General features: G+C 46.7%; 1 protein-coding gene across 1 annotated transcript in view; it reads right to left on the bottom strand.

The window, feature by feature from the left end:
* The window catches only part of HCN4 (hyperpolarization activated cyclic nucleotide gated potassium channel 4), a 104,116-nt gene that overhangs the window by 14,193 nt on the left and 66,226 nt on the right, over positions 1-23,697 (bottom strand). The window contains exons 4-7 of the mRNA XM_032990132.2: positions 18,239-18,457; positions 4,605-4,751; positions 2,364-2,604; positions 283-447 (exon numbers count right to left, since the gene is read on the bottom strand). Coding sequence (XP_032846023.2) covers positions 283-447; positions 2,364-2,604; positions 4,605-4,751; positions 18,239-18,457 — 772 coding nt within the window. The remainder of the gene's footprint in view (positions 1-282; positions 448-2,363; positions 2,605-4,604; positions 4,752-18,238; positions 18,458-23,697) is intronic.

Genomic DNA, 23,697 nt, shown 5'->3' with positions numbered 1-23,697 from the left:
CCTCAGATTGCAGATCTCGGTTCTTCAAAAAGACCTCTTGGAAACAACAAATGGAAGCAGAAGCCAGCAGAAATGTATATGTGTGAGAGAGACAGCGAGAGAAGGATGTGGATTTAAGTGACTGTGAATGGGGCTCCTTGTAAATGCTGAAGTCAGGCAAGGAGAGACAGGCTGGGATCTCCTTCAGTTCCCAACTCCAGCAAAGGAACTAAGGACCAAACCTGGAGATGGGGTGCCAGGGCAGCAGGTAATGGGAAGGAGACCCTCACACCTTCTACTCACCAATTCTGTCCAGCCTGTCAAGAGCCACAGTTTCAAAAGCTCGTCGCATCATGGGATACTCTTCCAGCACCTCGTTGAAGTTGTCCACTGAGAGGGAGTAGAGCCGGCAGTAGGTATCAGCTCGCACGCTGGCTGTGCGCCTGCCACGGGTCAGGAGGCAAATTTCTGGAAGGAAAGACCCAGCCTGAGAACATGGGGACAGACACCATGAACCCTGCGATACACAACGTGGCACTGTCACTCCCAGGCAGTCCTGTCTGCCACCCAGCCTCCTTTCTAGCTGGACTCTACCTGCCTTCCCACTGAAAACATCAACTGTGGTAATATTCTGCATACGTGGTAACATTTAAAAATACCAGGGGGCTCAGTTGTGGCAGCTGCTACACACAGTTGCACCTCAGGGATTCTGCTGATCTAATTAGCCAGACAAGTTTTGTTGTGGTGGATTATCAAAAATATGATTTGTGCATTCAAACTGGAGGAGCTGTCTTTCTGCAGCTCCTCAGGGGCACTGGGAGCAGAAGGTCAAGCCGTGCTCTCATTGAAGCTAATTCTCTCTCTAGATTTACAGTGAAGGCTCTGTGCTGACCTGTGGCTTTGGTGCCTGGTAGTAATTCTGATCTCCACGCCCAGAACATTTGTCTTTTCAAAAATTTTCAAAGTTTTTTGCCACAAGCTTACAGGTCGTCAGGGAAAGCCAAGTTAGTGGCACCTACTAACTCTAGGTGTATTAACATTGCAGTCATCGACTCCTAGGAGGATGCTCAGCTGGTTACAGAACAGACAGCCCTTGATTCTACCATAAATGCCTGACTTGGGCACAGAGACTCCTTGAACACTCAGCAGAGAGCTCCTGAGTCCTGCTTTTCCACTGATTACACACAGAGTATGGGCAGCTAAGACAGGTACTTAGAGAGACGGTGTGACCTAAGGACTGACAGCACTCTTCTCTGTGCTGTATCTTGGGTGTCAGTCCACCAGCACCACTCTCAGGATTCATTCTGAGTCTACCCCAAAGCACTGGTACAGCAGCACTACAAGGCTTTAAGTGTGTTATTAGGCTGCTCTCCTAAGGAAATGATGCTTCTGAGACCACGTCATGTGTGTGAGGAATTGTGTGTGTGGTATCTAAAAAACATTGAATGTGATGGGCAATTTTAATCAAATCTGTCTGAGTCAGGATATCCTGACTTCAACCCTGTAACTTCAAATCCCAGCAAACTGACCCAACTTGCTAGGGACATGCAAAATCCTTGTACTGCAGGTAGGCGCGGACAGGTTGTTTCACAGGAACTAAGAGTCTAAGAAGAGTGTAGGAAACACGAGAGGGATTTTTTAATAGAGAAGAGGCCTTATAGACAGCAAGGAAAGGCAGATTTCATTTTGCCCCCTCTCAGTAGGCCATTAATTGTGGTGCATTCAGTGCTTGTACTGAAACATGCATCTTCCAAGGAACTGTCTGTCTTGGGCTGTCAGTGAGGTCTCCACAGGGCTCTGATAGGAAGGGTGGGTGTCTCCATGTTACTCATAAGAGCAATAGCCTAAATCTTCTCATATAGTTTTTTCTGACCTCATGCTAGTTTCACTGTTCCAGAGCTCTGCTGCTGATACATTATGCCTGCCTGATGGCCTTCACAACATTTTACTGAGCCACAGGCTGGGGAAATGATGGACTACATTTTTTCCTCCGTGTTTATACAGTACCTCGTGTGATAGATGCCAGACGGTAGGACTAGGCAACACTATAAATGTGCTTGGAGAATTGAGAATGCTCCATTTTTTTCCTCTATGTTCTCATCTTCACAGATCTGTCTGTTTGCTTGGGGCAAAAAGAAATGAACCTATGAGAGCTAAGTTTCCCTTCTCTGTTTTGTTATTATTTATTATCTAGACTTCTGACCTGCCCATGAGTCCCAGTCACCTCCCATTGGACAATTTACTATATGGGAAGCTGCAGGACAGGTTGGAGGAAGAGGTGCCTGGGGTACCAGTTCCACATGCTGCCATCCCTGTGCATCCAGGACAAGGAATATATGAGCAATAGCAGTGAGCATTGCTGTGGGTGACTGACCAACACACACCTCCGAAGTAAGAGCCATCTGCCAGCTTGGTCTCCTTGTTGCCTTTGGTGAGGACGCTCACCACCCCATGCTGGATGAAGTACATCTTCTTGCCAATGGTGCCCTCCCGGATGATGTAATCCCCTGGTTGAAACACTTCGAACCGCAACTTGGTCAACATGGATGTCACAAAGTTGGGATCTGCGTTGGCAAAGAGGGGCATGGAGGCAACCAGCTTCCGGCAGTTGAAGTTTATGATTTCCTGACCACAGTGTGATGCAGAAGAGAGAGAGAGAGAAAAAGACAAAGAGGGAGGTGGGGAGAAAAGATAGGACAGGGAGGAGAAAAGACACACATATGTTTAGTCAACATCCAATAACCTATGAAGACCCCACACACACTTGACCTGTACATTACAAATTGGGAAACAAAAAATGCTGTTCCCTTTGTCTGGATCCCCCAGTGCAGGCTGGAATGGGCTCTGGATGCTCAGAGCACGTAGCAGTGCAAGCTAGAGCTGACAGCCTGACACCATGCTTCACTGCTTTCATTCACATGCGTTCTCTCTGAGCAGGGACAATACCCCCAAACCTCCCAAATACACACAATATACCTCTTTCTGCAGGAAACCTTGGACTGAGAGGTGCATAGCACTGGTGAAATGCGGTATGAAAAAGCCCAGGGCTCCTCTCTGGGATAATGTTATAACTCACCTTGGCAGCCCTATGTTCTCTGTTGCCCTTGCTTGTCAATGAGATATTAAACAGCATAAATGTGCCAAGGCACTCAGAGAAAGAATTATCCTGGGCAGATGGGGACAGCGTCAAGAGAGGGGAGGGAGAGGTGCCCAACAGTCACTGGGGCATGGGCTGGATCATCAAGCTCAGATGAAGAAAACCCAATTCAGTTGTTCAGCTGTCATATAGCAGACAGGGACTGTGCCTCCTCCTGTGGCTTGGTGTCACTCAGAGGGTATGACAGCACTTTCCACCACACAGGATCTGCTCTGTGCCATGTCAGCTCAGACTCAGAAAGCGGCAGAAAGCGATACTGAGTAAATCACCTCAGCACAACGCTCCCCAGCCAAGCTGGGAAAGAGCATCTGGATGACTGGAGCAGGAAGAAAGAGGGCTGGGGAAGCATCTGTCTCCTCCTTGGTGGGGCTCTTTTCAGGGTTGCCCTCTGAGGCTTTGGCAGAACTAGTTTTAAAATATGCCTGGTAGATCCTCAGCTCTTCTCTCTTTTATGGAGGGACATTACTGGGGGGAGGAAGACAGAAGCAAGACTGCTTCTTGTGCTTGTGGGTAACATATTGGAGGCACATGCTAGGGAGAGCCTGCATTCCTAGGCTTCAGCTAGGGAAGGGGCTTTTCTGTAAAGACTCATTTGAAGTGTGGGCCCTGTTAGAAAGCTCCTCCTTCCTTTGACTCTACACGCTGTTACAGCTGATGGATGGGGCACAGATGAGGCCAGCACACCGCACGGGGATTTATATAAATACAGGAGATACAGCTTAATATCAGGTAGCGTGAGGTGGCGGCATACTGGGCCGCCGTACAAGGCAGCAGTGGGTGTTTGTGTGGGGTGGGAAGGGGGCTTGCAGAAGTGTGAGGTAATAGCAAGGCACTTTCCAGACTGCTCTCCTGCAGGGACTCTTTGGGAAAGGGGGTGACATTGCCAAGCACTGCTATGGCCTCAAAAGGTGCCAAGATGTACGTTATTCACATGCTGAGTGGGTGGCGGGGCCGGCAGATTGTTGCCTCCATCACCTTTATGACAGATGTCACTTGTGCTGCAGCAATTAACAGACTCAGGCAGGAGTCCTGCAAATGCCAAGGGCCTGGGTTTCTCTCTCCACAGCAGTGACTTCTGCCATGACCAAGGCAAGGGAACACCAGACATATACCAATAGCTAGGACAGTCACACCCTCTGAATGAAACTGTCTCTGACAGAGACACAGCCAAGCTGTGGACCATGTTCTTCTTGGCTTTGCTCTCCCTGAAAGTTAGGCACAGCACAGGAGCAGGTACAGCCTTGAATGAAATGGGGCCTTTATGGCTGCTCAGACACATGGATGTGCTGTCTCTGCTGGGCATGACACTAGAGCACACACAGAGGCAGTACTAAGGGGAAAGCTGGCCTTCCACCACTCCCATCACCTGATGGTGTCCTCTGCAAAGCACTGGGACGGGACACTGCACACCGGGAACTCCACAACTGCCAAAGAGGAGAGGAACATGCATTGCCCATTCACTGCTTACCTCTCGGAGGGGCTCACTCAGCTCTCCCAGGATGCTCTCTTCATCAAACATCTTCCCCTGGTAGCGGTGCTCATAGTAATCATGGATGCGCTGCCGCATGTCTGCGGGGAGCTTGTGGAAGGACATATATTGCTCCACTTGTTTGTACTGCACAGGGGAGACAGGAAGAGAAGGAATTACCAAGACATGCAACAAATGGCACCTGCTCACGGACAAGCACATGCTAGACCATACCCATACCTGCCTCCTTCATGCCAAGCCAGGCCCTGGCAGATAAATCTGGTGTGGGAGAGAGCAACTGTGTGAACACACGGGGAGTTTGCCGACATCTTTGTTATATTCCCCAAATAGCTGCCCCATGTTTTAACCTTTAAACTTATCCTCAGCCAGTTACACTGTGGAGATAACCCCTCATTCCCTGGGTGCTGAGCAGCCCAGGCGCCCGTTCTCCCCTACACACACAGCAAAAGCTGGGAGCAGAGATGAGTAAGAAGTGCCGAGCTGGGAAACTCCTCGCAGCAGATATTGCTGAGCAAAGCCTGTCCAAACCCTGTGCAGAATGAGGGCAAGGGAAGTACAATGTGCCCTCTACAGAAGGTTTTCCCATGGCACACGGCAGAATGGCAGGGTGTGTGACCTGGCAGCTTGGCTTGAGACAGGCAAGTGATGCACAGCACCTCGAGGCCTCGGCTGAGCACAGGAAGCCACTGCACCAGGGGCTGCAGAAAACAGCAGACCACAGCTCTGCCTTGGAAGTTCACAGTCACAGGCAAACTGAAGGACACAGGCAGAGAGAAATCTGAGTTATTCGGTTGAAGCTGCAGTACCTTTGGCCTGCTTCCTGCTTTTCCTCTCCTCCGTGTTCTTGCCTGCCCTGTTATGATGGCACCTTTACTTTCCTCCCTAGGGCTGCATAGGGCCTGATTTTCTTCGCCTTTCGCTGGGTCTCTACTGCCCCATGCACTTGTGCTATCTAACCTGTCCATATTTTTACCTAATGATTTGCATTTCCATTATGTCGCTTAGAGGGGAATACAAGGGCACACTCTGACTGATGCCAGAGCAGTATTTGGGGATGAATGGTGCTTTCTATGAATAAATGACACTTCCTCAAGGGCACAGGATTGTAAATGAGTCCGTTCACCTTAAAGGTGCTGCAGGGACAAGGTGTGTGCATTGCAATGGTCATGCTCCCTCCCACTGGCATGCTGTACAGAATATGGTCCTGAGCGTATACCATATCAAATAACACTGACAGAAGGACCATGGTCGTGCTTTGCCAGCCCTCTTTCCCCTCTCCTCCCCAATAGATCTGTCCCCAAATGCCCCTTTACTGCAGCTTTTGCTGAAGAGCCTAATTACCGAACTTGTGCTCATTACAGACCTCCCCTGCACACATCAGTGTCACTCTGCTCTCAGCACCGTCTGTGCTGGCACTTCCTTGCATGCTAACAACTTGATCTGCACCAGAGAGGAGACGGAATTACTCTAAGAAGCCAAGGTGGTAGAGGGGACACTCGGGGTTTCCTGGCATTTCCAGAGCTTTTTGTCTGTAGCTAGCAGCAGAAGAGCTGGCTGTAAATATTCATGATCACTACAGCATGATCAAAGTCAAGCAAGTCACCACCTCCCCACCGGGAGCCAGGCAGAGAATTGGCAATGAACTTTATTATTTGGATTGCTAAAGTTCTGTAGAGACTGGCAGGATGCTGTGTCAAGCAGCGCTATGCTGGGCGCTGCGCAGAGTCTGCAGCTCGTGGATGAGGGAGATAGAGGGAACAGAATCCAGCATCTCACACGTGGACAACTCACAGGTCTGAGCACGACAAGAATTTTGCAGGTTGTGTTCTTAAGCACAGAAAGTTTAAGGGCTTGGCTCAGATGCCTAAACACAGATGTCTACTGCTGCTGGAGGCGCACTGCAGCATTTGAGACATCCATGGGACCTGGCAAATCGGACATAGGACGTGCAGGACACTCATTGTGGAAAGGGAAATCATTAGGCACTAGCTTTTGCTGACTCAGGTTTATTAAATTTGTCCTAAATCCACAAACAGTTCTGACTGTTTTTAATGCTGCATTTTTGTTGAGTAAGTTATTTGCCAAAAATAACACTTTGTATTCCCAGTTTTAGCCCAATATCTTGAATTGCACCATTGACCAGTGTCACAAGATGCCTCTCGTGACCTACTGCCAGCCATCTGCCCGCCACCCCTCTTCTCTCCACCATAAGCCCTTGCTATCAATCTTCAACTTACCTTTGCCTCTCGGGAAAAATACCCCTAGCTTCTCAGATTCACAAGCACAGGTTGGATGGGGTGACTCAGACTCTGCTTATTCACTACTCTACATGGATTTATTGCTTTGTAACAAAGGGCAATGAATTACTGCTCTGCAAAGTCCCTAGGGTTTGTCAGATTCTCCTATATTCACTGTCCCTAGATAAGGCTCAGAGTAAAAACAGGATAAATTTACTTCACCAGAAAAAAAAGGTTCTGCTTTTGATTACAAATTTAAAATATGGCTATAAAAGAAAATTGTAAAATAAGAGACCATAATTCTCTCTCACAGTTAACATGAGGTACTCATCTGGGCTTTCCTGTCTTTGTTAGTGCTAACTCCTCTCACCCATGTAAACTGAAGAGTTTTGTGGGCTCTTAACTCTCCCTTGCACAGAGATGGAGTCTGCAGAAGTGCTCAAAAATGAAAGCATGAACCCCTTCTCTCTGCATTTTATAATAAACTGAAGATTCATGTAGGGTTTTCCCCCTTTCCTTGGAGCTGCTCAGCAAAGCTGAAGGCCACCACTCTTGCAATGTCAAGCATCAATAATGACTAACAAAAAGGCCTAAAAAAACACACGAGGGAGGGCCTTTCAAAGTGCAGTGGGATGTACGTGCCTCTTCTCAGCTCCAAGCTCTAAACGAGATCACTCCTGAAGTCACCAGCAACACCCAGTGATCGGACAAAGCAAAGGGGTAAGGGTAATCGTGTGGTGAACATCAACAGCAGAGTTCATGAGGATGAAAGGCTTTCCCTGATAACCCTGAATTTACAGGTCTTCCTTTTTTAACTGAGGCCCTGACACTGCAGATCTGGCACTCGTTGAGGCCGCTTCATGCCCCGCTGGGTTGGCACCCCTTTGAGTGCATCTCAGAGGTGGCCAGGCCTAGCCTGACAGCCCCCTTTGGCCTCCCTCCCGCCCTGTACTTTGTTCAGTCTTCCTACTTGTCTCCATGTCCTCAGTCTGACCTGCGCTCAGAGGAACGCACAGAGATTAGTGGCCTCTCTGAGTTCAACTAAAAAGACTCATTTAGGAATTATTTAAATCTCTCTGAAGACAATCGAGTCCATTTAAATCGTAACTCATTTTCTTAAGTCTGTTTTTCCTCAAATAAGGCCTTGAAGGAGGTATTAATATATCAAAAGGAAACCATTTAGCTGAGTATTTTTCCTTCTATAACTGGCCACTTTCCCTAGTTGTCTCACCACTCCCCTCCCCTTCCACCAAAGCTCAGATCACTCACAGTCCAAAAGGAACTAAATATTTTTAACTCTTTCCATGCCCTCAATCTGTCATGAATCCTCCTCTCTCTGGCAGTAATAACTCACTGGCTGAAAAGGCTTGACTATCTCCTTGCCCTACTTCTGAATATAAAAAAATCTGCATCTAAGAAGAGCTGCTCCCATCCCAGTCCTGGCATTGACACCTCTTTGAGTCCTCTTTTGGTTCACACACATCACTCTGCAGAGCTTCAGAGAAATGTTGATTTTCATCTTCGCAACTCAGTTAATTCAAACACACACACTTTCACAGCATGGCTACAAACATGGGCACACACACATAACCTACTGTAATGAAGGCACTTGGGATGCTTGTCTCCTTCTTTACAATTGTATAAATACACATTTCCTATAGAGAGCTGTTGTACTGCTTGCATGCTTCCAGAAATAGGCTGAAATCAGTGTGGGACAGAGTTTAATCTCAGTCACAGTCTCCACATCTAGACCTCATGGAAGTCAACAGAGATGTCCGTGTGTAAGAAAAAGGAGAATCAAGAAGAGTAATGCATTTTCAATTAAGTGAAGAATTATGATGCTCTGACAGTATTTAGAAAGCTGGTAGTATATATCCTGTGAGATTGGATTAAGATACAAATAAGCAGCCACAAAGTACAATGTTGTGGCTCTCTCACATGAATTAGTGTTTCATAGGGGTAAACATCAAGTGAATGAGATTCACCAGATGGAGTGTCTTGATGGGACACGGTTGCATCTTTCTCTTATTTTCTCTGACCTATGATTAGGAGTAAAACAGTGCAGCTCTCTAGCATTTATTAATCATCAAAACCAAAGAAATGGCGAGTTCCATTTTTTTTGTCTTTTAAGATATTCATATTCCCATCCTCAAGATTTGTTCTACGACCAGATCTACATCTCACTCAAAGTGATCTAGACACACATCCTTATGGAGTCAAATGATTTCAAGAGTGAGTGGTTTAAGGGAAGAAAAGTGAACTTTCATAACACAGTAAAATCATGCTGACACTGCTGGTGTGATCTTCGTTGGTCTCCCTTTACAGAGCTCCATGCTTGTAGCATATTTAGTGTCAGTCCTTGTTTATATAATTTTGCTCTTCTCTCTTCCTGAAATTTTGCTGAGAACTGTAACTGGTGCAGGCTATCACCATCTATCCAGAGTCTGCCAACCCTTAAGAATGCAGTTGGCTCTACACACATACTCATGCTCATGAGCACTGTCCTGCTGTTTCCCAACAAGAATACAGACATTCATAAAATTAAATCTGCACAAGGCTGCCTTCTGCACAGCAACAGGAATGCGATTAAGAGGAGCTGTACTCAGACACATGCTGTCCCTTCTATATCTTCCAGCCTCCAGGCAGCAGGAGGATGGGCTGAGAGATGAGGCTGAAGCAGAAGCTGGATTCCTTCACAGAGAGAACCAAAGGAAACTAAGTGCACTAGAAAGTGGAAAGCAGGCTGGGGTGCCTGCGTGACAGGAGTGGTAGTTGGGGGGGATCAGTGTGGCGCAGACAAATTGTAGCAGGTTGTATAGGAACCGGTGGTTATTTCAACATCAATTCAACCAGAACAACTCAGACCACATCTAGCACAGCATCAAACATGATCAGTGCTACTTTTGCTTCTTGATTAACCAGCTAAATTTAAACCCATGTCCATCTACTCTTCAGCTTTGGAAGCTTTTTGACAGCTACCTCCATTCTGCAAGAAGCTTTATGTAACGTCCTGGTTCTGAGTTCTTCCAAAGACTGGGTTAATTTTTGTGCCACGGTACTAGCTCAATCTGCTATAGGAAGATGACTTTTAAGCGCTGCATGTTACATGCTGAAAAACATGGAACACTTTTACCCTCACTGCAGTGATACCTTCAGAAATTATCTTACCTAGAATCAAGCTCTTTATCTCTTGCTGTGTTACAAAGACCAGAGACGCTAGCAGAAAATTCTTGGAGTTTTTTTTCCACTTTCTATATAACATTCACTACATTGAGGATGGCTGTAATGATCAGCTGCTGTAGCTGCCTCCCCTTGCTGTTAATCAGCACCTATTCAGTCAAGGATTCTGCTTCAGACAATCCCCTTTCTGGGCTGTGAGATGTCAACAGACTGAGTAGGGTCAATTATGAGCTTGATGAAACACTTGGCTGGTAGTTGTTTTCCTCCCACCGGCTGCACTGCTGCAGTGGCCACAGGACAAGGCGAGAACCCCACCGCAGAGGATGGTGCTGTTGGCACATAGCCCCGAGTTTGCAGCCACACACCCAGAGGACATGGCCTGGCTTTGCTGCAAGCAATGGAAATATCTGCTAACTTCAGGAGCCCTAGGAGAGCAGATCCAAGAACGCTGGGACAAATCTCTTTGCATTAAATGTTGTGGGCAACACCCTGTTTGTCTGCCCTTGCAGGTGCTCAGCCTTAAGGTCTAATCCTGTACAACACAGGAAGGTGGTGCAATGATGAATGTATTATGTACAAACCTGTACACCGTGGCTGCAGAAACAGCTTGTTTTCCATGACTAGCTCCAGCCTGGGAAAGGCAGCTGAAGAGAATGCCTTGCTGGGTTTGAGAGGTCACGTCCTAGCATAAGTCAACAGTCCCACACAGGGAACTTTTGGATGTGGTCAAAGAATCTTTTATTATTCATTAAGCACTGTGAAACTCATATCACAGGGTATTTTGGAGGTGTCAGGTCTCATCACTGGATCCACATATCTGGAGGTGTGATAGGGGAAAAAGAGATCAACATTACTTTCATCAGAAGAACAGAATGAGAGAGGTGAGGGAAAATCTGCCACCAGACAAAGGCCGGAGATGGGAAAAAGGGAACAGTGAGTCTGTGCAATTTGAAATCAGTATTGCTGGGAGCAGCCTTTTGCCAGGAGAGATGTCTCAGCAGGGAGGCTTAGCGCTTCATATTATGATGCGTTTATTTATTTATTTACAGTTCAAGTGCCAAAATGAATTTCAAAACTGATAATGAAGTTTGAAATCCCACACTGGGATTTGAAGAACTGCTGAGGCAGGAGTACTTCCCTTTCCATGACAACACACGCAGTGCTCATCTGTGCACAAACATATTGCTCAGACCAGGCTGCCATCGATGTTGCTCAAAGAACAGAACTATTTGGCTTCCGCGCTCAGAAATAAGATGTCAAAATTCTAGCTATAATCACAGTATCTCTGATACAGCAAACCAGGACGAATCCCTAAAGTGAACCGGCTGACAGAAGGCAATCTACATGGCAGCTTTTTGTCTCCCCTTCTGTAAAGATGTGCTACGAAGACGCTGCAATGTTGCTGACTCCTTCCTTCCCTTTTTCAGGTGAGCGTGGAGAGGGCACCGCAGGTACTCCTGCGCTTCATCGCAGTCACACGCACCCGTAAGGTCACACACTCACACACCTGGGCACTGAACTCTCTGCTTTAAGCGCTGGCTGATCACCACAGCAGAGAGAAGTAGAAGACGTGTTTTATAGCTTCAAAATGGGGCTTCTCTTAGTAATACATGGGTAAACAGTTTCAAGGAATAGTAAATTCACCAATGAAATATTCTTCTGCAAGAACAAAAGCTACTCGACCCCAATTTAGTTAAGGACATAAACAGAAGGCAATTTTCACTGCAAGATGTTTTTAGAAGAAACCATTAGGTTTTCATTCAGAAAACATTTCCATTTTATAACCAACCTAGGATTCTTTCATGGAAAGGATTAAATAACCTTAAAACAATTGACACAAATTTCTGATTTTTTGGTTAAGCTGAACGGAACGAATCATTACTTATACCACCCCATTACCTATTTCTTACAAACATTCTTCTAAAAGCGAGATGGATGTGTATCTGTAAAAGGACAGCTGCCTTGCAGCGCTGGATGCACAATCCTGAGCCAGCCGTTCTCACCGAATCTTGACTGCTCACTGCCTGAAAGCAGTTACAGGCTTTGAATCACAGAGTCAAAGAACGATGTAAGTTGGAAGGGACCTCTGGGGGTCATCTGGTCTAAATCACCACTCAAAGGAGGGCCAACTTACATCAGGCTGCAATCTTCTGGCAGCCTCCTTGGACTTACTACCACATGTGGGTGGGTATGAAGAGAAGGTGGGGATGGGGGACCCTTTGCTATTCCAGCCATTCTTTAGTAAATCAGGGAGAAGCTGGATCCCTCCTGTTAAGCTGCATCTAGCCCTGCTCCTTTCACTTGCTGACTCTGGACTGCAAATCAGCCAGAAAACCCAGTTCTGATTACAGAAAAACCTACCCAGAGGCAGTGCTGAGACACCAAGCCCAGGGCACATCTGACGCCCTTGCTTCTAGGCACAATCAATAAAGCACATCATTTATAAGCCTTGTTATCAACCCCAAATGCTTTGATTGACAGTAACATGGGACATAATAGTTCTCAGGCCATCTCTTAACAGACTAAGGTAATACAGAACTAGTGCAGTCATAACAGGATAAAGCAAGGCTCTCCAAACTTTTTCCAATTGGGAAACTTGATTCAATTTTGCATTTGATGAAATATTCCAGACACCTTTAATTTCTGGAGTGCTGCACACTCCCTACTCTCTCCTTCATACACATTAACAGAAGATTAAGGGAGCTTTGCAGCTTTCCTGACATCCAGAACCAAGACATTAGCTCAGGAGGGGACTTCTGCACTCTTTGAACTCTAGGAGTCTGGGAATGCCACCTGAGAACCTACAGACACTGGTGACCAATCATCTTGGGAATGTCACTTCAAATCCTGTCCAGACTGGTAATGAACATGAAATTTCCCATCTGACAGCTTTGTGGCAGACTAGGTGTGGGAATAACAGCAGTCTTTGCCCAACTCCACGCTAACAGAGTAGCTGACACTAGTTATCTTAATGTATCTGTGCTGTGTCATCCCCAAGGTAGCACTGGCTAAGCCAACCCTGGAGCCACAAGAATGAATACAGCTTCAGTATAGTGCTGTGCTTGGGTTAATTAGCTCTGCTTAAAGGAAGAGTGGAGGGGCAGGCTAATCAGCAAGAGCATGTTGCCAGGCTAATGTGATTATACTGTATCCAGGAGCCCAGCTAGGATCTCTGCACGGAATTCCCTGTGCACGTTCATTTGGAGGCAGTTCAGAACACTAAACTCCATAGTGAAATGGCCTAAAATCACATGAGTAGCCATGAGGGTCAGGCCAAGGGCTCCTCACCCAGCGGGGTGTCTCTGACAGTTGCAGGTGCTTTGAGGAAGAGGAGAAAGAATAAAAGAGGCACACAGCAATCCAGCTCCTGGTCATACCCTCCTCACTTTTCTAACAAAAGCAGGTTGGGGATACCCACTGCCAGGGGTTGTATCTGCATCTTAGCACTCAATAGCACTTGAAAGATTTGCCTTATGTGAACTTGTCTAAATATTCTGGGGCTAATCAAATTTTGGACCCATGCAGCACCCTGTTGCTGTGAGTTCCACTGTTTAATACATAGCATAAAAACCCCCAAATTCCTCCTTAAACCTGTTGCCTAATAAGACTCTATGCTACTGGAATCCAAGAAAGGGCAAGGGCTGACTAAGCCCAGAAAATACTCTCAGCTCTTGTTGTAGTCGGCAGGCACAATGGCAGTGTCTCATTTCCCCTCTAATGAATATTGGTCTAACATCTGCTTTGTCCTCCAACAGAGATGGCACATTCCAGCTGTTAGGCTTCAGCCTTTACAATTACTAAATTTTCCCCAGTTGCTCTGTTGAATTCAGGCTGATGACAGAAGGGCTGAAATTATGATAGTTGGACAGTAAAGTGCTTTTTTGCTTGTATAGCCAGACCATGGGATAAAATTGTGGCACGAAGGACTGTGCTGCTCTTTAAGCAGGGCTGTTTCAGGAACTGAGAGGTGAAGTCATTTGTGCTTCTGTAGGATTTATAAAGTGTTTGTTTAGTGTTACCTGCTTGCCCCCTTGCATCTGTGCTGCAGAAGATGCTTCTTCAGAATAATGACAAGTGAACATGCAAGTGTCTACCTAGTTTCAATATATATTTTAAGAACAAGAGGCATTGGATAGACTGTTCAGGGAGGAGGAGAAGCAGGGGAATGAATGTGGAAAGCAAAGAGTTTGAGAGAATGTCAGTGTGACAGACAGATCTTGAGGAGAGATGAGGCTCTGGAAGGAGAGATTACAGCTTTGCTGCACTCTGCAATGCTGACAGCAGCAATTCCTACCTCTCATCTGTCATTCTTCCATATGTACCTGAGAAGATAACACAGGAGAGTTGAGCCTCTCTGCAGGACACCCACCACTGCTTGCATCCTGCTGGGATGGGAGGGTGAAGCCCAGAGTCTCTCTCTGCTTTGTTCCAAGGAGCACGGCTGCAGTAAGCAGCATAATCATCGCTCCCACGAGCTTCAAGGTTACAAGGCTGCTGGGGAGGATGGCTGTCTGTGTGTGGTGACTTGACATAAATATTAATCTAGCTGAGCTTTAGGATTAGAGAAATAAATTAATAGGGGAACCTGCAAAAAGCATGAAAATAACTTGTATATTGGTCTAGTTTATTCATTTCCTGGGCAGGAATCTTCCTCTCGTGAGCCACAGTTACTGCAGGTTGTGGGGTAATTTCGCAATTGATGAACATACATGTTAAGGCTTGAGCTGATCCACAAATAGCTGAAAAGGGCCTTCCGCCTCTGTTCTTGCTTATGGGCCTCCTGCACCAGCTCTGGCACTCACTGGCTCTACAGCAAGCTAATTCAACCCACTAATCTGGCAGAAAACTAACCCAGAAGAAAGAAATCAGCTCAGTAAAGGTCTGAGAAGTATTAAAGGTGGTGCACAAGAGAGAAAAGGTGCAGTTGAGAATAGTGGCAGGGAGCACTGGGTGAGAATGGGTACATGAGACTTCCCTTCTTTGGTCAAAGCCGTTGGATCGAGTCAGTTATGGTATGTAACTGCACAACATGACTTTGGGAAATTTTTCCATCAGGATGGACTTGTAGCAATATTCTCTTGCACACAGGAAATAGACATGAGTCTTGGGTGCACAGATATTTCGGAGTTAGACACCAGACTGACGTGAAGAGCTCCTGATCCTGCCACTGACTCCGTGACCATGGGTGAGTAATTTAGGGCATAACACACTCCACAATGCAAGGAGGGACAGACAGGTCCCTTCTAATTTTGCCTCTGGGACTGAAAAGAAACCAGTCACTTCAGAGTGACAGATCTAAAGAGCTATGCTGATGCAGAGCTTTTTGAGGGAGGTGCAGAGCCAGGCTTACATGATGGCTGTGCCACCTCCAGTGCCTGAGCTAGTGTGAGTGCTCTGTGCCACGTGGGACTCTCCACTTGTACTCAGAAACCTCATCACTGCACCGTCTTGGAGGGTGCAACCCCCCTCTCCAAATTCTCCATGCTTCCTTCCACCCCATCAATCCTATACAGCTTCCCTGCCTTGCAGAAACCAGCATAGCATGAAGTCAGATGCTACAGGAAGAGATTTAGGCAGGACAGGGAGTGAATGTCCAAATGTTCAATGAATCCAACCCGGAGTGAGATGAGCCTGCTACTGAAGCCAACAGACAGCACATCTTGGCTTTCATTCCTCTTCTCAAAAGGCCTGTTTGTACAAGGGAGGAACAAGCTGGTTTGGCAGAGATCTAGACAATCTGAAACTTCACCACAAACTCACTCCTGAACCTTGTCCGGAAGGTTACACAAAGCAAAGCCTGTCAGTACAGTTACCAGCTATAACCCTTTGTCCTGTTACCATGTTATTTCTGCTATTTCTCTCTCTCCCCGCCGTTGCCCCTTCTTTGGCCACTCCCAGGAGAGCCACTAAAGCCCCTGTAGCCTGAGCCTCCGCCGAGGTGAGAGGCAGAGCCCTGTTTGCAGCCCAAAGGTGTACACAGCAGAGGTCTCTAAACTGCCGTCTGCTTCTATCAATCGACCTCCAAACTTGTTGGAATTCTTTGCTTATAATATGCTTCAACAGGCACATTGTCCCATGAGGACTGAACTAAATTGAGTTGCAGGGCTGCAAATCATGAAGCTGCCTTATATTAATCATGGCTATTCAAGTGCTAAGGAATGTAGAAAGTAAATACATATTTGTTTTTAGGCCATAATTTGTCCCGTTTGCAAGAGGAAAATTAACATACTCAATCCCTGAGGCTTTAATCCTAGGAGAATACCTTGGGAAATGAACGTGCTGTAGACACTACACGTGAAATACACCCTTTGTTAAGTCCTCTACCCGCAGCTTTTGTCACAAAGCTTTTCTCCTGGATCTATTAGCCCTCTCATTCACATCTCCACAATCTAATAAGGCTTTAATGTTTCACATTTCTTCTGCCACCCCTGCCACAGTCCCTGCTGACTTACTGGAGACTGATTTCCCCGAGAAGTGACTAGAATCCAACTTCCAGGGTCAAGTTCTGCCCTTGTTTTCAGACCTGGCTTGAGAAAAAAATCATAGTGTCCAGTCCTGCAGGTGTAAACTTGGCTGCAGCTACACTCACCAGGTGGTTGGATTTGCAGATCAGTCCTTGACTTTTATGATACTTCAAACACATTTGAATAAATACTCTGCATACACAGATTTGATCAGCTTGCATTCCTAGTGCTGCAGTGTCCTTCTCTTTGGCATGCTTTACTCTCAGTTAGAATTAGTCCAGCCAATCCGTAACCTACTGGTAAAACTCTATACAAAGCCCAGTGCTCTAGTTGCTTCCCAGTCCTCCACACTTCTTCTCTTGGGCTTTTTCCCTCTTTTAGCTCCAGCTGTGGTTTAAGATCTTCCCCATCTTCAAAGCATGATTCAGCCTCTGCTTTTATTTGCTTTCACTCTCTGCCCTACTCTCTTTCTACGGCCCAGAGTTGTAATCCCCATGTCTCAAACCTGGTCCTGGGCCATCCAGCAAATCCTTTCTCCCATCTCTGCCCTGAACTTAAAATTCACCGAGCCCGTGCATGCTAGCCATAGTTTACCCACTTGAATAATAGCTACCCTTTCACCTAGCCTAACTGCACCTGGCAGGATCAGAATAGCAACTAATTCTTCCTCTTCTTAATCTTCAGATCAAATGTATCCATTAGACCCTGACCGGACGACCTCCTTGCCTCTGGCATCCTCAGCCCTACTAATTGAGGGCAGTTGCTTTTGTTGATGCCTGAAAGTCGCCTACCGTGTTTGTGGTGAAGTCCCTTCCTCACCTCCAAGCCACCCAGGCCCTTGCTCTTAGCTGTACACAGTCACTCCTCAGTTAGCTCTCCTGTTTTGTGGAGGTGCGGGCCTACCAGCTCAACCAGAAGATGAAAGCAGAAGTTTTGCCTGTCTATGTCCTAGGGGGAGAAGTGTCATTGCACCAGCAGGCCCTCTGCTTTAGATAATAAAAAGTTATTGTACAGATAGCAATGTACTGAAGGCGTGGAAAGTGGCAAGGAACTGATGCAGGTCCATGAGTTACCCCTCATCAGCTGAATCACGGTGACTGTCCCTGTTTGCTCCTTTCCCACCTTACAAAATCACAGCATCACCTTAAACCCACCACCACCAGTTTCTGCCACTGGAGTGGTAACCTGATCGGTTGTGACATTTCTGTCTGTGCCCTACATTATGCAATTCGACAACTGTACAATTAACTCAATAGCTACCTGGGGAACCTGTTTGGAGCTCCTGAGCTTTGATCAGTGCTTTGGGGTTTGTTACATAGTTTCACTCATGAGCACTGAGGTGAATAATCTGGATACTTTTAAAGAAAGTACTTGGAAAGCAAAAGCTTCACATTCTGGAACATTCAGGTGGGACTTGAAACAAGACCTTGGAAAGGAAAACGTGACTGACAATTTTAGATACCAGTGACATTGATAATGTTGATCTAAAAAGACAGTCAGAGACAACAAAAATCACCCACTTACCCTACTATTATTCATCTGATCTTGCATCTATTTCCTGCTGAGGGTCTGTTTGAGTGAACGGATGGGTACGAATTACTGATAAACTGCCATGGTAATGAAGACACCGCACCTTTGGCCTCTCACATGGGTCACTGACAGCCCTGGCTTCCCCCAGCCAGTGCGTAAACCACCCCTGGGTCACATAAGGGTTGCAAAGCCCAGTCCTTACCTTCTCCTGGTACTGACGCCGCGAGGAGTCCAGAGACTGGATTAGGGCTGTGGCATGGCCGATGAACATGGCATAGCAGGTGGCACCAACAATCATGCTCAGCATGGTGAGCCACACATCTGACATGCCAACGGGCGCCTGCTGCCCGTACCCAATGCAGAGCATGTGACTCATGGCCTTGAACAGCGCATAGGAATACTGCTTCCCCCAGGAGTCATTCTAAAGAGACAGACAGACAGACAAAGCTTTAGCAGTGGGACAAGACATTCTCTGAGATGAACACATTTCCAAAAAGGATACCTAACATTAGATCCAAAAGTCCAACCTTTGTATGTTAAGAAAAGCAATTCTTTGATGGCTTGGCAGTGCTGGGCACACTCAATTTGAAAAAAAAAAAAAAAAAAAAAAAAAAGCCCAAATTTAGTCATCTGACATTAACTGACTTTGGTGGCCAGGGTTTTCACAGATTCCACGTACTCTTTCCAGCAAAACTTTCTGGAAAGGAAGCCAGACAGTCTGACACACTGGTAGCCTGGGATAAACTGCAATGATGCATTGGGATATTTTCAAAATGACCCACATGTGGGAGGAGGAACTGAAGCAAATAATTAATCCACTGGGAAAAGGACTTTAACAGAGAACTGGTAAAAGAGAGCCTGAGCAAGGTTGCCAGCAGCAAGAACTTAAGAGGGGGGAAAATCACTCCCCAGCAATTTAGGAAATGGTCAGGATCTCTGGTCATTACCTGAAGAGATGGGAAGGACAGAAAATTAAGATGATAATGTCCAGACAAAAAGCTCTTCTCAGTGTAAAAGAGGGCTTTTTTTAAGGGAGCTGAGAATCTACAGATGGTCTCATCCGAGAGACTCAATAAACCAATGTGAGAAGCCAGCTGAAGTCAACGGCTTCTTTTGGACACACTGTGCTCTCCCACTGCAACTAACACAAGAAGCACCTCAGCAATTACATCATGGGTTAGGGAGAAAAAACAGCGTAAGTTTCATGATGATTCTGATTAGCTTAAGTTTGTGGAAAAGCTCAAGGTACATTTACTGTCCTGTGGGTATTATGTGCTAGCAAGTCCTTGACACAAAACCCTGTAAAGTAAATGCACTGTCATCACACATTGCTATTACAAGGTATGTGAAAAAATACCTCTTCTACAGTGACATTCGTCGCAGCACATAATCTGTACATTCATCAGTCTTCTTGCTGTTCCTAGGAAGGCGTTAACATGGATATAGCTGTGCTGATGCATATAACATGGCAACTTAGAAGGTCGTTGTACGGAAGGCCTGGTTTGTGGCTTGTCAATAGACGAGCAATACTTTTGTGAACTCCTTTCAGAGAGATGCAGAAGCCTCAGCACCAGTGACCAGTAATGCTGGGAGCCCTGGAGTTTACTGGACACCTCCTTGGAGGTATCTAATCACAATCAGGTGGATGGCTGATGACATCTCTGCAAACAGCTCTCTTGAGTGTCACTAGTGTTGATGGAAATTTTTCAGTAAGCTTACAAGTAGTAAACAGAAGCAAAGCGTAGTGTTGCTGTTTGTGAGCTGTGGCAAAGAGCTGGAACCTCTGGAGAGTGTTAATGCTTGGTTAGGAGATAAGCACATGGACAAAGACAGGCGATAGCGTTACCCTGGCCATATTCAGTTACATTATGCAAGACAGGCCTGATTCACACTGCAACAAGAAGGGCAAAGCAACAGAAGTGACAGCAAAGCGGACACAGAAGAAGCAGCACATTCACAGCCCCAGAAGTGACTGCTCCCTGCTGGCGCCAGCCTGTCTGGGCTCACCCCCCTAACAAAGCGGGAACCTCTTCACCTCCTGCACTGGAAAAAACTACCCTGGAGTCAACAGAGAGAGACAAGAGACAATGTGGCCATTGGTGCCTCTATTCCTGGCTGTGCCGTTGGCCTGCCAGCATGTGAGGAGCCACAGCCCAAAGGGGAGCCAGCTACAGATGAAGGCAAAGAGCATTTGCGCTCTGCAGCCTGTACAGGGCAGCAGGAAGGATCTGACCACGGGGGCTGCCTGAGCTGTAAGCACCAAGGGAGTGAATCCGCTTGCTCCTTCGCCTCACCCATGTCTATGCTCTGGCTCCTGGAGTCCTGGCCAAAGAAGTGTGAGGGTCCATTTTTCCACCACCCAGGTTTTGTGACATTTTGCAGACCCACTTCTGATCTGTGAAGGAATCAAGCATCTCACACATCTTACACAGGCATGCCTGCATCTTCACTGTTAACATTTCCAGGAGCCACCATCCCTTTCCCTCAGCCCTGTAGTATTCGCAGTCATAAAGCCATGGTCCCTGCACTTACAGAATGACAAATGCTGTAAACTCTACGGCTCTAGCCCATCTATTGTCCATGCTTCAGCAGGGAAGTCATCATCCTGAGACAAAAGGCAGGAGCAGTCACACTTGACCAACTTTTGCTTAAAATGGTGCATCACCTGTAAAGGCGGGCAGCACGTTCACGGCTTTACTGGGCAGTTGAGCAGGTGTCCTGTCCCATCCCTTCCTTGCTAAATGAATTCCTTTCCCATGTAGACATTTCTTACCGGACATTGCAGAAATGCTGCTGTCTTCTGAGTTCAGTGTGGCAGTAGTTTAACAGGGCAGCACATCTCCACAATAAAATTGAGAGCAGGGAGAAAAGAAATGCCGAGCTGAACGTCCAAAGGGAATTTGGGGGGAAAGAATAAAAGTAGCTGAGCTGGAATTTGATATATCAGGAAACTGGCTGCCAGGGTCTTTAATGGCCAAGAATGATCAGAGCCTAAGAAGAACATCTGGGTATCTGTTCAAGTTTTAAAAGCCATTCTTCCAGCAACTTGCTGCTCAGGAGTGCTGTTTATGAGGAAGCTTGCCAGTGTTTTGTAGGAATTAGTCATCCAAAACTACAACATCCAACATCACTGAGCCCCTGTATCCTGCAGAAACACTTCTGGGTCCCTGGGAAGTCTACACTTACAAGTCACAACCCCAATTCCCATCAGCAGCATGGCTCCCTGTGAGGACAGCCTGCTTCTTGCCAGACTGAGAAGATTGCTGAGTAATGACAGACTGAGGGACTAGAGGAAAACACAGAGCATTTAAAAAAAAATCCTGAGCAATGTGGAGAAGAGATCAAGGACTGCTGGAAGAGAGGCACTTCCATGAAGGGGAAATCTTTCAGAGCAATTACCTTTAGGACACAACCTCTGAGCTCTTTGAGCATCCACAGCTCTGGATTCTCATGGCACAGCCTATGTGATGACTCTTTGCTTATAGATCTCAGTATATCTTTAGTTTTTAGGTCTGTTGTACAGCCTTTTTGTATTCCACAGAATAAGTGGGCAGGTCAAGAATGCTGTACTTTCAGACAGACTAGTAGTAGTGGTTCCAAATGCCCTGTGGGCACAAGTTTACTAGCATCACGGTGCCTTATACTGATACAGCTTGTTTCCGTAAGAGCCATACTCCTATACTCAATATACCACTGTGCCAGTCCCCACGGTAGGAGGGTTATACTAGTAGTATAACTTCAAATATACTGGAGTGGGTGAAATGGCCCATTAGGGTAGGTAAATGAGGCCTTAAACTGCAGAAAGAAAATGACTCCTCGTTAACCAAATCTCAAAGCAAGATAAAATAGAGCTACAGATCTGTGCTTGAACATAGTCGAGAGGGACGTTATCTCAGACACATGCCAGGCACTAAAAGCATTTGCAAAAAGGAGTTAAAATTCCTTTGAAGCGATTTATCAGACTAGCTTGTTTTTAACATCCACACTGGCAGTACTTTAGGGGTTTCTCTGGGATTAATGTCTGGACTGCAATGCTCCTGTTCAGATCCACCCTTGGATATTGGGAGACATGTTCCTGAGACTCTTCAAAGGCAGTGCTGGGTTCTGCAGTACCTTACAAAAGCACCTAAAGAAACAGTATGGTGTCTTATAGGATGTTCTGGGTCTGATGTACATGTGAGGGTACCTGGTTGAACCCTCATGGGAGAAAACTAGAGAGAGAGAAGTAAAGACACAGAGAAGTCCTGGCAAATTCTTGGGGTAGAAGCATACTTCACAGGCACAATGTTATGCTTGACTTACATCAGTAACATTTCACAGTATTAAGGAGCTGTTTGTAGTGAAAGGGCACATTTCAGTCTTGTGAACTCCTGCATTTGTCTCAGCAGTGATCTTATCTGGCCACAGAGTTGCTACTCCGGGTTCGTTATTGCACACCACTTCGGAAAAGCTGCAAAATAAGGGCTCTGAACACCACTGCCCTCCCCTGGACAACACTGTAACTGCTGAGCCAGGAAAACGAACCTTCAGATTTAAAGGACGCGAATAGTGGGATGAGAAATGGAGTTGATAGGTCAAACTTCGCATCGGACAGAACCTTCCTGTTCTGGGCTTATTTCCAAGGAGAGCTTTGCATGGCCTTCACCTAACAGAAGAGATTTTCTCAGGACTCTGAGTGCACCAGTCTTAATTGCCCCGGTCAGCTCTGCCCGGGCCCCCCACCCACGCACCCATTGTTCCTGGAGCTCCACTTCAGCGCAGGCCTGGGCACCCAGCTTTAGCCTTGTTTCCAGCCTTGCTTCCGACCCCATCTCCTGCTGCTCCTAGCTGGCCTCCTTGGGCAGACCCTGGATGTGACTGTCACCCTGCCTTCACCAGAATGGTCAGTGCACCCTGTTATCACCACTTCTGCTCTGCTCACCCTGTTTCAGACTGCTAGGAACCGCCTGTGCAGGGGTCACCCTTGGCTCCTGGCTCATACCCCATCGTGGAGCAGACCTACTCTTGCTGCTCCCTGATGGATTTTATAAAACATGACAATCTACTACACAGTATCACAGGCCTGCTGAGTGAGGGTAGAAGGGATCTGCTGGACCAGAGGGTTGGGGGGGTTATAAATCACACAGGAGACCTATGCAGGATTTCTCTGTCTTCCACAATGCATGCTGCATCCGTTTCTCTTCCTCCTTTCTATCAGCAACACTATGAGAACATGTTGGTGGGTGGGGAAGGGGGGATTTAAGCTCAAAAGGAAAGCTACTCTCCTTCTTTCGGTAGAAGGGAAGGCGATTACTATTTCCTATGCAAGGTTGCTGCATTTGACACGGGGATATTTGCCTTCCCTGCAGGGTTTATCAGTTCAACACAATACCCAAAGGAGTGAGCCACGTGTTTCCAGCAGCCTTCTGTCCTCAGCAGAGCTCAGATTTCTCTGATGAGGAGCTGCCAGGCAAGGGTCTTGGGGAGATGCTGCTGCCCGCACACATGCTGCTCCACAGCTGACTCACTGGCATTTCTCTTTTTAATAAAATGCCCTGTAGGGAAGCTAATGCTGAAGCCCCTGAGATTGCGGCTGAGCAATTAATACTGAAAACATCCTTCCCTGCCATTTCAGAGCCAGTTCAGAAAGAAGTCAGAGAGACTCACTCCTTCTACAATTGC

The sequence above is a fragment of the Tyto alba genome, unplaced genomic scaffold (genome assembly GCF_018691265.1).
Source record: "Tyto alba isolate M040663 unplaced genomic scaffold, T.alba_DEE_v4.0 Super-Scaffold_41, whole genome shotgun sequence".
Taxonomy (NCBI): Eukaryota; Metazoa; Chordata; class Aves; order Strigiformes; family Tytonidae; genus Tyto; species Tyto alba.
The sequence above is the reverse complement of the archived record's forward strand: the minus strand, read 5'-3'. Positions and strand labels throughout refer to the sequence as shown.